This window comes from Nelumbo lutea, chromosome 1 (genome assembly GCF_056320005.1).
Source record: "Nelumbo lutea isolate HS-2025 chromosome 1, American lotus-T2T, whole genome shotgun sequence".
NCBI classification, from domain to species: domain Eukaryota; kingdom Viridiplantae; phylum Streptophyta; class Magnoliopsida; order Proteales; family Nelumbonaceae; genus Nelumbo; species Nelumbo lutea.
The window spans coordinates 182,490,676-182,505,284 of NC_142684.1; the positions used below are offsets into that span (position 1 = coordinate 182,490,676).

The 14,609-nt window shown below is 37.6% G+C and overlaps 2 protein-coding genes across 3 annotated transcripts in view; one reads left to right on the top strand and one right to left on the bottom strand.

The window, feature by feature from the left end:
* Window positions 1-7,384, top strand: part of LOC148879661 (histone H3-like centromeric protein CENH3) — a 29,917-nt gene extending 22,533 nt beyond the window's left edge. The window contains exon 7 of one of the 2 annotated variants that reach the window (XM_088961265.1): window positions 7,087-7,384. In XM_088961265.1, the coding sequence (XP_088817391.1) occupies window positions 7,087-7,142 (56 nt within the window). In that variant the 3' untranslated portion in view covers window positions 7,143-7,384. Of the gene's footprint in view, window positions 1-5,780; window positions 6,295-7,086 lie in introns of those variants that run through there. The other variant, XM_088961264.1, reaches the window with a different exon arrangement.
* Window positions 7,385-10,807: 3,423 nt separating this feature from the next.
* On the bottom strand, window positions 10,808-13,827 carry LOC148879662 (bidirectional sugar transporter SWEET3-like). The gene is made up of 6 exons (XM_088961268.1): window positions 13,422-13,827; window positions 13,261-13,297; window positions 12,910-13,132; window positions 12,167-12,328; window positions 11,306-11,425; window positions 10,808-11,226 (listed from the first exon to the last, which is right to left on the bottom strand). Exons 1-6 carry the CDS (start codon window positions 13,456-13,458, stop codon window positions 11,053-11,055), a joined length of 753 nt encoding a protein of 250 aa, XP_088817394.1. The 5' UTR covers window positions 13,459-13,827; the 3' UTR covers window positions 10,808-11,052.
* Between the last annotated feature and the right edge of the window lie 782 nt (window positions 13,828-14,609).

The following is a 14,609-nucleotide window of genomic DNA, read 5'->3' on the forward strand; positions in this document are numbered from 1 at the left end:
TTTTCTTTACAGATTCTTTGATTCCACAATTTTTTACTTGGTACCAGAGCAAGGCTAGGGTTTCCTGGAGTTCTTCCATGCATCCTAGATCAGTCGATTGCATGAGGAGATAAAGGGATAATTGATCTACTTCAGACTGCCCAGTTTTTGGATTTTTTGGTGGGTTTCAATCATCAAGAGGGTGATTTGTGTTTTGGCATCAAAATTAGGAAGAACTGGAGTGTGGTGGACTCTTCAATTTTGATATGATCTTGGGTGCTCGGACCTTGTTGGACTTCTCTAGGTTTCATATAGGGGGCGGTTTGGTTTCTGGGAGTTTCCGAGCCCTCTAGAGTGCTCGATTCTCTTTTCTCTCCAGTGGGAGACAATGTGAGAAGAGGGATTTCTCTTCGGATAGGCTTTTCTTCTGGAAAGGTCAATTACCCTTGTGTGTGAGGTCGATTTGATCTTGGAGTCTTTCTACCAAGTTATTTCTTGTTTTTAATTGTTTGAGTTGAAATGGAGAGTTAGAGTACTGAACAGAAGTCCATTGGTAAGATGGGTCTAGGTGTTGGAGGTAGTAGAGATATTTTTGGGTTTAGAATTATTACTATAGTATTGAATGGTACAAATTATTTAGAATGGGCACAATTTGCCAAGATGGCTATTGGTGCTTGTAGGAAACTGGGGTACATCATTGGGGATGAGAAGAAACATGACAGATTCCTCTCGGTGGGTATAGGAGAATTACATGGTGATGTTCTGGTTGTGTAATTCTATGTTGCCTCACATTGGTAAAACGTTTTTGTGGGCTAATACTACAAAAGAGATTTGGGATGGAGTGACTGAAACCTATTCCCAAAAACAAAATGTAGCTAGAGCCTTTTAGTTAAGGAATCAGATTAATACAAAATAGGGAGATAAACCACTTGCCATGTTTTTGTCCATGCTGAAAACACTGTGGCAGGAGAGTATGAAGGATGTAACAACCTATTAGAAGTTGGTGGATAAGAATAGGGTCTTTGAGTTCTTGGTTAGATTGAACCCTAAATTTGATATTGCCAAGCAACACATCCTTTTCAGAGAGAGTGTGACTCTTTCTCAAGCTTATGCCTTTGTTTCTGGAGAAGAGAGTTGGAGGAATGTCGTGTTGAGACAACCTGGGATTGATTAGTCGGTTATGATTTTCTTTTTTTTTGCTTCATGGGGCTATACAACAGGGGGTAGCCCATCCCCTTTCCCTTAATCCCTCAACCCCTGGTGGCAGTGGGATTTGATCCCAGGTCTCTACTCTGACGAGTCAGAGAACCTACCAACTGAGCCTCCATCAGTTGGTGACTAGTCGGTTATGATTAGTACAGTAAAATCTAAGCCAAATGGAGACATGGGGAGTAGTGAAATTAGGAGGGAGGATAAGAAGAACTTGGTATGTGACTATTGCAAGAAGACTAAGCATACCAGAGACACTTGTTGGAAGCTCTACCCATATCTCATACTAGCTCGGGTCAAGAACAAGAAGGGAAATGCAAATATGGCAATTACAGGAGACTCTTTGGGACCTCTTACCCAAGTTGACTTGGAGTCCATTGCAGTAGCAGCAATGAGAACTAAATTGGAGAAGTATGGACAGCTTATGAGCAAGAAGGATTCAACCAAATTTAGTTCTTCAGACGGGCATCAGAGTGCAGGAGCCAATCACATTACTTCCTTTGCTCATATCGGTAGTTCATTTCTAATTGCAAATTATGCACCCATCTTAGGTAAGAAGGGACCTCCTTGGACTATAGAGCTAGTTAGTCAAATTATGCTTTGGCATAATTGCTTGGGTCATCTTTCTTTCAGTTCATTAAGATTTTTGTTTCCAAAGTTGTTTGAGTCTGTTTAGTTATTTAGTTTGGAGTGTGTAAATTATTAGTTTGGAAAACATTGTAGACATTCTTTTAAACCAAGTAATAAAAGAAGTTCTTTTGCTTTTGATATTATAAACACTGATGTATGGGGACCTTATCATATTTCTTCCATGGTTGGTTACTGTTATTTTCTTTTGTTTGTGGATGATTACACATGATATTCTTGGACATATTTAATGAGATCACGTGATGAGGTACTTATTTTGGTGCAACAGTTCTACTAGATGGTTCTCACACTTTGGAGTAAGGATTAAGGGTTTTAGATCAGACAATGCTAGAGAATACTTTGAGAAGGATTTGGCCACATATTTTTTGGAGCATGGGGTGATTCATTAGAGTAGTTGTGCATATACACCGCAATAGAATGGGGTAGTAGAGAGGAAAAATAGATACATTATGGAGGTGGCAAGAAGTCTTATGGTGTGTGCTTCAGTTCCTGTTCGTTTTTGGGGGGATTCAATTTTCACAGTTGTGTATTTGATTAACTGTGTACCTTCACGCATTCTAGGGCTTAAGGTGCCATTCAGTCTTTTTTTTTTCCAGATGGGGAGATATTTCATATACCTCTAAGAGTTTTTTGGGTGTGTTTGATTTGTTCACATTCTTGGTCCTCATCATAGGAAGTTGGATCCTAAGGCCAATGAGTGTGTTTTCCTTGGGTATGGTTAAAACTTGTTAGAATGCTCGAGTTAGGGGTATTTTGGTCATTCTGGTGTATCTTATTGAAAGTGAAATGTCTATTGTATCTGAGTTTAAGTTATGTGTCCCATCTTCTATGAGGGACAAAATTGTCTTTCCTGTAACTCAAGTTTTTCATGAATAAAAGTCAACTAAGTCGGCTAGGAGAGTTGCTTTTGAACATCCTCTCTTCTAGTCTGGCCAAATACTCTTCTCCTTTTCTTTTTCTTCTTTCTCTTTTCTTTCTTCTTTCTTCTTCTCTACTTTGACCTAGAAACAACTACAGTTTATTAAAATGGTATCAGAGCATTAAGGTCTGGTGTTCGTTTTCTTGCTGTTGTCTTCTTCCTGGGTTCGCTGCCAGCTTCACAGTAGGTTCCATCATCCTACAACTGATCTGATTGAAGACTCGATAAAGGGCTGAAAAGGAGTTGTCGTTTTGAGGGCTTGGAGGTGAGAATGCCTCTGGCCGGTGCAGTGGTGTTCGTTGAAGTGGTATACTAGACCCTCTATTCAGTGTACAAAGAGGGCTGGTCGTATACAGGTATGGACCTTGCTGTCGTGTGTTCAGAAATGGACTGTGAATGCTGATTTTTTTTTTGTGTGCTTCGAAAGTTAGTTGTTGTGGTGCTGGGTGAAAATGATACACATATTAGTCATGTCTTTTTTTTGTGTTTTCTTGCTCACATGTGTGCTGAAAGAAGAGTGGTAGACTGCTGATGTCCACGACAGCAGTGGTGTGGTGTTGATTGTGTTGTGGTGGTTGACATATCTATGTTTTTAAATGCTTAAAAGTGAACCCCTAGACCTTGTGTGTAATCAGTTCTGTAGTATGCAGAACAAGTGTTGGATTCTGTGTTGATACCCAGGAATGTCAACGAGGCTCTCTCCAAACTTGAGAGGAGAATAACTATGCAAGAAGAAATGGAGGTTTTGGTTAAGAACTGACAGTTAACTTTTCTATAGACAAAGAGACTGTCGGATGTAGATGGGTGTTCACTGTGAAGTATAGGGCTGATGGTAGTATGGAGAGGTATAATGCAAGGTTAGTTGCAAAAGGGTATACATAGACCCGTGGTATTGATTACCTTGAGATCTTTGCACTAGTAGATAAAATGAGCTTAGTTCGAATTCTCTTGTCTCTAGTAGCTACCTATTCATGGCCTCTCTTCCAGCTTGATGTTAAAAATGCATTCCTTAATGGTGATTTGCAAAAGGAGGTATATATGTACATTCCAACTGGTTTTAATGAAAATGTTGGTGAGGGAAAAGCTTGTAGAAAAGCTTGTAGGCTGTAAAAAATCCTTATATGGATTAAAACAGTCACCTAGGGCATGGTTCGATGGGTTCAGAGGGGCACTTATCCAGTTTGGATGCACACAAACTCAGTCCGATACTCTCTTTGTGAAAAGGAGAGAAGCATTTGTGTCAGTATTGATTGTGTATGTGGATGATATAGTTGTTACAAGGAATGATCTGAGGGAGATTGATGCACTAAAGAAGTTTGAGATCAAGGATCTAGGTGAAGTAAAATATTTTTTGGGGATTGAGGTTGCAAGATCCAAGCATGGGATATTCATCTCTCAGAGGAAGTATGTGTTGGACTTATTGTAGGAAATTGAGAAGCTAGGAAATAAACCAGTTGATACTCCTATTGACCCAAACCATATGAGTAATGCTTTGGATGGTGAGTTGGTTAAGGATGTGGGGAGATATTAGAGGATGGTAGGCCAATTATTATATTTATGTATGACACGTCTAGGCATTTCCTATGTTGTTAGTGTTGTGAGTCTGTATATGCATGCTCTTCGGGTTCAGCATTGGGAAGCCATTGAGAGAATATTTGCATACCTAAAGAAGCATTTTGGTAGAGGGATTCTATTCTTAGACCATGGGAATTTGAAACTGGAGCCTATATAGATGCAGATTGGGCAAGTTGTTTAGATGACAGGAGATCTACATCAGGGGTATGCACTTTTGTAGGAGATTTGGTTTCATGAAAGAGTAAAAAACAATTAGTTGTGGCTAGATCAAGTGCAGAGGCCGAATATAGATCTATGGATCATGGGGTTTTAGAACTACTTTGGGTTAAATCCTTGTTAAGTGAAATTGGGATAAAAGCTGAGGAGCCCACGATATTATATCGTGACAACCAAGCTGCAATAAATATTGCCCACAATCTGGTTCAGCATGACAAGACAAAACACATTGAGGTTGATAGACACTTCGTAAGAGAGAGGGTGACAATTGGAGAAATTTGCCTGCCTTATGTCTCCTTGGAATTACAGTTAGTTGATGTCCTCATCAAAGGGGTTGCAAAGAACATGCTTGAAGATGACCTACGCAAGTTGGGAATGTGTGACATTTACTCCCAACTTGAGGGGGAGTGTTGAGGTTTTTGGGCATATTTGTGCATATTTAGTAGTTGTTTTTGTTTATTTATTCTTTAGATAGGAAGTGGGGACCACAACACTCTTGTTGGGTCCCTTTCAATGGTTCTTTTGAGTTATATATGCAGTTTTATGTGTTAGCTGCCCTATATGGGCATACTAGTCATTGTACCCCTTTTTTAATTAGAAGTATATATACTAGTGAGGAGGGTGGTCAGAACTGATTGCTCTCTTTTTCTTTCTCAAATTCTTCTCTTCTCTTTCTCTTCTTCAAGAAATATCTCTTTTCTTTACAGATTCTTTGATTCAGCAGTTTTCTACTATACTCATTCCCATTTCCTTTTTCAATGTGGGACAAGCGCTTTTTTAGCACATTTTAAGTAGCTTTCAAAGTTTTGGAGGGAGATTAAAAGATGTAAGACAAATATGCAAGAAAGGGGTCAGACCAAAAATTAAAACACAAAAAGACGAGAGTTTCTGAATCTCAAACGAATAAAACACCAATGATGTATGTATGTAACTGTGTATGCATTTTACTTTGTTGGAGCATGTGGTGTTTGTTTCTTATTTTCAAAAGTCAAATAAACTCATGCAACTTTCTTCATTGATTTTGTTTGTATCTTAATGCGTTTTCTGTGCATGTATTTGCACTTCTTTAATAAAGATTATACAAAGCACTTTGAATTAGAATCAGCTTTGAGTTTAACAAGGCACTTTTTAAATCAGAATCAGCTTCAAAACTAATAAACAAGCACCTAGAGAATAGCATATCCTCATGTCAAGCTTTTGAAAAGATGATAGAATTCTCCATGAATTGTAACAGGTCATTTGATGGACCATCTTTGCACCCCTGGAAGCCTTCAATCCACATTCGTTCCTTGTTCTTTCACACCGACTTAGTGCTTCTAAAATGATGAATAAAAGTAGGGAAAGGGGATTCTCCAGTCTTATCCTCTCTCCAGCAAAGAATGCTTCGGGAGCTCAATTTATCATAATTGAAAACTTCAAAGATGATTCACATATCTCATTCCACTCCATCTGATTCCAAAACCCATCTTATGGAGCGGATGGTTGACAACATTCCATTGCACATGATCATAGGCCTTTTCCAAGTTGTGAGAACAAACAGTTGTTGTAACTTGTTTCTTACTATTTAATTTTTATGCATGCATACAAATCAGCTGGGCCCACAATTTAAAGATGTATATGGAACTGAACAGAGCAGAATTGCAGAAAGGATTTATGTATAGTTAGGGCAAGGCTTAGTTAAGTTGAATGTATAGCATCAACTAGCTATTGGTTACATTCTTTGAAATAAATAGCACAAATTTTGTTAAGGGGTCTTCCTTTTTGTTGGGATTGCCGGGGGGGGGGGGAGTAGGAGAGCAGATCAGACAACAAATAGGGTAGAAACCAAGAGAGGCACAAATGAAGAGCAGGGCCTCAGTTCAGTTGCATCCTGTCAACATTGATTATTGGCCTTAGAGGCCATTTGAAAACAGTTGAAGTGGCTGAACTTAAAAGCTTATTGTTTTGTCTTTCAGGGGTTAGATTACCATCTATTCTTTCAGGGGAACAAACTCATGAGCATCACTAGTGCTTAAAAGCCTTGACATGCTGATCTAAATAACCTTTCGAAGTAGATGCTTGGGTTTACATTTGATGTTGGGAAATTAAAACACCTACAAATGTATATTTGCAGGGCAAATGTTATATATGGACAAGGATTGCTGCTGAATTATTGGAACTACTTTACCTATTTTTGTGATTTCCTCTCATTGATTCTTCATTGGTCGAGTTCTATGTAATAGTGAATAGTTAAGTACAATTCATTTCAATCCATATCTACATAGTCATGCCTTTGAGTTCATTTCTCTCTCAACCGATGAAGTACGGGACTCCAGACTGATGGAGAAATGAGGAAACCCACTTTTTAGACCGGTTTTGATAATTAAATGCAAAAAACTCACTGACATGCATTTACTCTCTAATGACTATTTTAACATAGTAGCCTTGAAGTTACGGCTTTGTACCAGCTCAATTTTGGCAGTCAGACAGATATTTCCTTTTGGCTTGCTGTTTTTTTTTTTAATTTAATATTTTTGTTCTTTTCCTGTTGCTTTTTTTAGTGCAAAAGGATTGGGCGCTAGCACGGCGTCTTGGAGGGAAAGGTCAGCTTCGGTGAAAGGGGTCCAGCACTTACTGGCACAACCGTGGGCACTAAATCCTTTGAAAATGGAACATGTAGTTGTTTAATTGATTTCACATTCTTTTGTGATCACATCTACAACCAAGTTTCCATTGCTGGTCTAATGCATCAAATTGGGGCATGATTGTTCTTTGTCAGAAATTAGGATGATCTCTTCATCGTTAACACCTTGAGAAAGTTCTGAATTTATTGATATCTTCAGTTTTATCAGTGGGCAATCCTATTATGTTACCGACTTTCACACAGTTAATAGAGAACTTGGGTGTTTCAGAACGGTTAATAGAATCATGGTGTCCCATTCCCATCCAACGCCCAAAACGATCTATAAGCTTCACGGTTCTCGGAAATGTAGAATTTCAATTTTTTTTTAGGTAGCGCATTCCCCATCCCTCATCGGGTTCATTGGCATTCCCCATCCCTCTTCACATTTTCACTTTTTTTTTCTTTAATTTAGGTGGTGTTTGATAAATCTGAAAAGTTAGAAAGATATTAAAAGTGTGAAATCTAAAAGGGGGCATAGATGCTTTTCTAATTTTTAGGGGATCTTAATCTACAAGTTTGTTTGTGTTGGATCAACCTTTTACCATATGAAATTTACTTGATTTACTAATTTACTTCTAAAACATATTATTTGGAAATATTGAATTCAATTTGCATTATCTCATAAAAAATAATTTTCAACTTCAAAACAATATTGAAACAATACAAATAAAAAATAATAAAATAATAATTATTAATTAATAATTTACACATAAAAATTAAAATAATTTTAAAAGGTTAATGAAATAATTAAAAATTACTAGTTAATAAAAATAATTAATAATTAATAAATAACACAAGTAAATTTAATAAAAAATAATAATAATTAATAAAAATATTATTATTATTATTATTATTATTCATCGAACCATCGCTCCATCGTTGTTGTGTGTTGGAGTGGCAATGGTGGTGGTGGGGAGAGAGAGACGCTACAACTTGCAGCGGTAGTGGTGGTAGTGGGAAGATAGGGGAGGGAGAGAGAAGATAGGGGAGAGAGTGAGAGAGAAGATGGGGGAGAGAGTGAGAGACAGAAAGAGAGCTGCCGCTGCAGCAATGGTGGCGGGAAGATAGGGCGGAGATAGAGAGAGAGAGGTCGAATGTTTAGGTTTTTTGGGTTTGGGGTTATTAGGCATAACTCGTGTCATTTCCAAAATATTGTAAGGATATTTTGGACTATGCACCGGCTCTGAAACGCGCCTGAGCATGTTAAGAGCCGACCCAAGTTCAACGCCTGAGCACGTTAAACCAAACAAGGGTTGATGTTTGAAAAGTAGCATTTTCATATTCAGGCTTCTAAAAAGTGCAATCAAATGACCCCTTAATCATAATCTTATTCTAGTTTGGCACATCAAATGGGTATATTTGGCATTGATGCATTTCACGAGTGTTTTAATTTGCTTCACTGGCTTGCCATATCAGCAAAAAAACCATGGTATTTAATTATGTTTAGTATAGGTTGGGTCGAATTGCTATTTGCTCCTCATAGAATGCACCTTATAGGCAAACCTCATTGTGCATTATTGATGATAGGGAAAATTTTTGATCAGTACCCTGTACTTTGGCTTGAGTGACAGTTTGGTCCCCAAACTTTAAAATGCAACAATTCAGTACTTGAACTTTCAAAATGTGACAATCTAGTATATGAACTTTCAAAATGTGACAATCCAGTCAGTACCTGCTGTTAACTAGTCCGTTAATCAACCGCTAAGTGATATTTGAAAAGTCAAAAATGCTCTTTGAATGCCATCTAATTCTCTTTATCAACCATCCAAACGTTGACAAAAAACCTAAACAGTCCCAAATCCTAGCCTCTTCTATTGAAAAAAGTTGGTGACTGTTTAGAAGAATCTAGAATTTGGGACTGTTCATTTTATTGTCAATGTTTGGATGGTTGATAAAGAGAATTAGATGACACTGTTAGGGCATTTTTTACTTTTCAAATGTCACTTAATGGTTGATTAATGGATTGGTTAATGACAGGTATTGGATTGTCACATTTTGAAAGATTGGGTACTGGATTGTCACATTTTGAATGTACGGATACTGAGTTGTCACATTTTAAAGTTTAGGGGCCAAATTATCACTCGAACCAAAGTACAAGATACAGATCCGGAAGTTTCCCTTGATAATAATATTTAAGTACAGGAGATGTTCCTGATACATGGTAGGATGTACCTGTGAGGTTTGTGTTAGGAGCACTGTTTGAGGACAGATCTGGACGATCTGCTCACGACTAAAAACTGTTTTAAAATGATCTGTGCCCGCGTATCACAGGCATGGTGTGTTTCAATCTCATGGTGAGATGTGTAGACAAATCATGTAAAAACTATATTGGAACAGTTTTTTTGTTGTGAATAGATTTGAATGCTGTTTGATAAGCCATTTCTTGGAAAGCCCATTTCTGCACGTATTAATTAATATTGCGACTAATGAGAGGAAGAATTTCTTCTTTTTGGTGTACTGATGATACACGCACTACATTAATAACAGCTCCAAAATTGGTGGTTGCGGGAATGAAATCAATCGTCCATGCTGGAAAGAACCAACTGAGCCGCCCTTTGGTGAAAGAAAGGGTTTCTTGAATAATCAAATTGACAATGCTTTAATCACCATGGTGATGCTGAATCATCAAAATGATGTGTGATGTGGCACATTGAATTTTGAAAAAAGTGACATCTGATATATAAATAAAGCCAAAGCACTTCAAACTCCCAGTCATCATGCATCTCCACAACACCAAACAAGTTTTATTGTATATATAGTTTTAGAAAAAGGAATCAGGGAATGGAGTTCTTGATTCTTGGTGAAAGAGTTTGTGAAAGAGTCTGCGACAGTGGTTTCTAACATTCTCATGCAACCCCCATTGAAATGCAGACAGATCAGTGACGAAAATAAATTCAAAAACATCATGAAAGTTAAGTATATGTTTGGCATCGATGCTGTATATATAACACCGTTCTCTGAGAAAGCGATTTTGTTTGAAAACTTGCTGCTCGGTAGGACGTTTTCTGGGGCAATAGCAACTTATTGTTTGGTACCAGTGCTTTATATCTGTTTTCAGCATTGGTACCCATTATACGAAGTCCATGTCGTTGTCACATCATGTTCTCATTGGTAGCAACGAGTTCCAAATTAAGAAAACGTCGAATGCGGTGTTTCTCCAGATCACGCCTTCTTGATTTTTAAGGCATGATTTAGAACACCATTTTTTATGGAAAACGGCTCCAAACATGTTACCGTTTTCTGGAGCACCAATTTTTCCAACATGATGCTGATGTATCACCATTTTCTGTAGCAACGGCACCGGTTCCAAACACTGCCTAAATTACTTCTAGTTTCAGGTTCTGGCGTGTCCATATTTTATTAGTGGTCACAGACTCACAGGGGTGTGTTGCGGCAGATGTAAATTCTGCCGTCAGCGAAACAACCCTAATCGGCTAATCCTACTCATCCCATTTAGGATCTCAAACAACATGGTTGAAAAGAAAAGCAATTGCCACATCAGCAATTTCTAAAACAAAACCAAGCACCATATTGTCAAACACTCCTAAAGAATCTGGCTGCAATTCATTATTCCTACACTATACAACGCACCGTCAGAATTCATCCCAACTTCCCAAGACTTTATTTGCAGCACAAATAAGGATGCATCAGTTCACACCATTAAATGCTGGGATCTAATTCCATACATTACTAATGTAGATGTGTGCTCCATATTCTATGCAAGACTAACATAAAATATATACCTGCTTTAGGTAACCCCAATTTAGAGAAAACAAAACTGAGTGAAACGTAAGAAATCTTAATTAATTATGAACCTTTTATAAATATGAGCTGATTATCATCATCAAATCTCGACATTAGTGCCATTGATCATTGGCTCCTGATGAGGTTTCGACTTCCCTGAATTCTTCTCTAAATCTATCTTGCTTGGTTCTTCAACATTAATTTTCCTTTTCCGGTACATGCAGTACAGCAAAAGCTGGAATGCTCCCAAGGGGCTGCCTAAGAGATTAGGAGACTGAGAAAAAAAAGTAAAGAAGTGAGACACTTGATCATCCAATATTAGTTCACTAGAATTAATTAGTATATATACATACCGCAAGGAAAAGGTCATGACTCAGTAATCCATAAGCCATCCACAGAGAACTGGCCAGAAATGAAAATAAGGATAGGTAGAACGGCATAAATTCAACACTTTTTGTCTGTATCACTTGCTTCTGCAATTATCAATCAGAGACCGAAGGGATCACTTTATTATTAACCAGACCATTGAAAGTATTATTGTCTAATTTGCAGAAATAAACTTGAAACAGTTTCTGGGTTGTTCTATAATATGGTTGGTTTTTCTTTAGAAAACAAAAGCAGCTGCCATATCAACAAAATTATATTGTTTTTACTGACGTGGCAGTTGCTTTTATTTTCAAAAGCAAAACGAACCATGTTCTCGGACACCTCCTTAATTGTACATTTGTACGCGCTTAAAAGAGGCCTTCCATTTTAACCCAACATACCAAACACCACCCTAAAGTTCAGGTGATGAGCTTAGACCAATTTTCCACCAAACCATGAATTTGCCTATCATGAACTCTTACTGTCTACCTTCTTTCCTTTTCCTTTCTTTTGCTGATTCAACCTGTATCAGACCTCTCATTACCACTTCTCAGTTTGTGTAAAGCTGATTATACATTATAGTAAGTTGAATAATGGTTTGCCTGAGAAGTTTTTCTTGCTGCTTGACATCAGCTTTCGAGTCGGCCATATGATAATCAGGTTAATCTATTAATTAAGCTAACAAGGACCATACCCACTTCATAGTATTCATTTATTTGTGTATATAAAGAAAAGGTTTGGCTTCTGACATACCCACCATTACCAACAGTTACCACATAGTAGTGGTCAGATTAGATCAATTAAAAGAAGTTTATTCTGAATGAGGAAACTTAGGAAAGAGCACTAACCACGGCCACCAATGGTGAGCCATACATGGCCACAGAGACCACGAGTCCTATACTGCCAACAACTACCTTTCGGTGATGATGATCGTGCAAAGCAAATGTTGACACTAATGCTATGGCACAGAACATCATGATCATAGGCACTTCCATCAAGCAAATCGTCTTCTGCACCACGTATAATTAATAAAAGATCAATTTCCATGTATAAATGTGCATATTATGATACAAGTGTAAAAAAATAAAAAAATAAAAACCATTTTTCTACCTTCAAGTTGAATATACATTTGGGCTGGACTAGAAATGATCACCCTTAGTGAGAGGACTTTCAAAGCTAAGCAACCCGTCCAAGCTCATTTGGCTTTAAGCTTAGAGGTCATAAGCATTGACTATATATATATATTATATAAGAGATAGATAGATAGATCGATAGAGAGAGAGAGAGAGAGAGAGAGAGAGAGAGAGAGAACTCTTGACCTCCCTCTTTCCTCTTCCTCTATATAAAATACTGATATATAGGTATAACATGCAAAATGCAGATCTTATTCCTAAATATAATCCTAGCTAACTACGTATGCTTGTGAATAATTATGCATGGCTTCAAGTTTACGTATGCATTTGGTTCATGAATGTGTGGCTTTCATGCAAATGACTTTATAATAATGTGCTAGGCGTGTAACTAGTAGAACAAGAAAATAAAGGATCAATTGAATAGATCATATCTAAGTGAAAAATTGAGAATAGCTTACCTTTCCTCTTGCTGAAGCAAACCAGAAGTATATGATAATGAAGGAAGACTCTAGAAGGATCCCAACGCCATTAATTGTAACCACAGGGAAATTTTCCCACCTGTGGCTTACTACAGGTAGACCATACCAAGTATATAGGAGGCAATTCAATAGTGCAATAATATAAGGAATGCATGAAAACTCTTCGGTGCTTCTCTTCCTTATGACTCTTTTGAAAGTTAATCTGTAAAGAAAAGGAGGGAAAAAGCATTTCTTCAAGGTTAAAATTAGTTATAGCTAGGGTCAAATTTCAGATTGGTTTGAATTAACAACTGCAAAACAACAAAGTCTTAGCTAGAGTTTCTTAATTACATGGGTGCTGCATACAGTAGCAAGGAAGCTGCATTCCCTGAAAAACAAAAACAATCATGTGAAGCCAATGCGTTACACTGCTCTTCGGATCATTACATTTAGTAATATATATGAAGAAGAAAGAAAAATATACAAAATGATCAGAAGCTATAGCTAGCTACCCATTACGCCAACTGCCAAGCGCAGGGTGTCGCCCATGGTTTCTCTGGAGAAAATTGGTCTAAGACGGAGAAGCTTAGAATGAAAGAGCTGCTGATAAATGATGTTGCCTCGAACTTCTTAACACCCACGAAAGAATATAAATAATGCTTGGGTAGGTGGAGAGAGAAAAACTGTATTGTCCATGTCTTAGCTTGATAGAACCTTGTTTTGCTATTAGTTTAAGGCTCCGTTGCTAACACGTTAGCTTTTGATCATAATAAGACAGAGCGAGAACACGATGGAAGAGGCACCAAACACACAAAATTCTCTACTGCCATGGTTCTTTTGGTTAGTGCGACATGTCACAAGCGTTCCACTAATGTTGAAATACAGATACTGTCACATACGACTCTTAGAGCTAGGAGCAGGAATAAGTAAGGCTATCATATCTGTCATTTATTCCCTTTGTAAAAATGACTCTGGATTCTTGGAGCAAGAGAGACGAACAATCTCATTTTTGGGAATCAAAATATTCTAACCGATTGAAAATACATACATTTTTGTGGTCTATAATTAATACAAAGAAAAAAAAAAAAAAAAAAAGCTTTACGGTACTGTATTCTAACTCAGCTCTTCAAATGGGTTCTGGTGCGGCTTTGAGCTTGCAACCACATGGAGACATTATTAAAAACAAATAAAAGAGAACCATATATGGTCTGGGTTCCTGCTTGGGTCTCAAATCGAAGAAGTGGCCAGGGCATTTTTTTTTAGTGGGGACTACTTCATAAGTGGGGTTGTTATGAAGAGGATACCATTTGCAAAGAAGGTGGCTTAAGCATTTTCTTTCCTTACCCCTAGTTAGCTTCTCTTCACTGTTTTGTTTCCATTACACAAATTCTACATGAACAAATCAACTTGGATTCTGATGCTTTATCCTGTATGTCCACTGTTGTGCTACTTGAATGTTCTTAATTAAAGTTATGTTTCTTTTTTCCTTTTTTTTTTAAACCCTAAAATTTATTCTCAATGGAGGGGGCGGTCACCATTAAGTTTTATTAATGCTATCAAAAGAAAAATTAAGGATATTAAGGGATGACATAGCCCGTGACACAGTGTGCCGCACTTGCTCGGGAGGATTATACCAGCACCGGACGACCGAGCGGCTTCGTTCGTGAAGCCTTACGTAAAGACTAAGCGTAGCCTTAGTA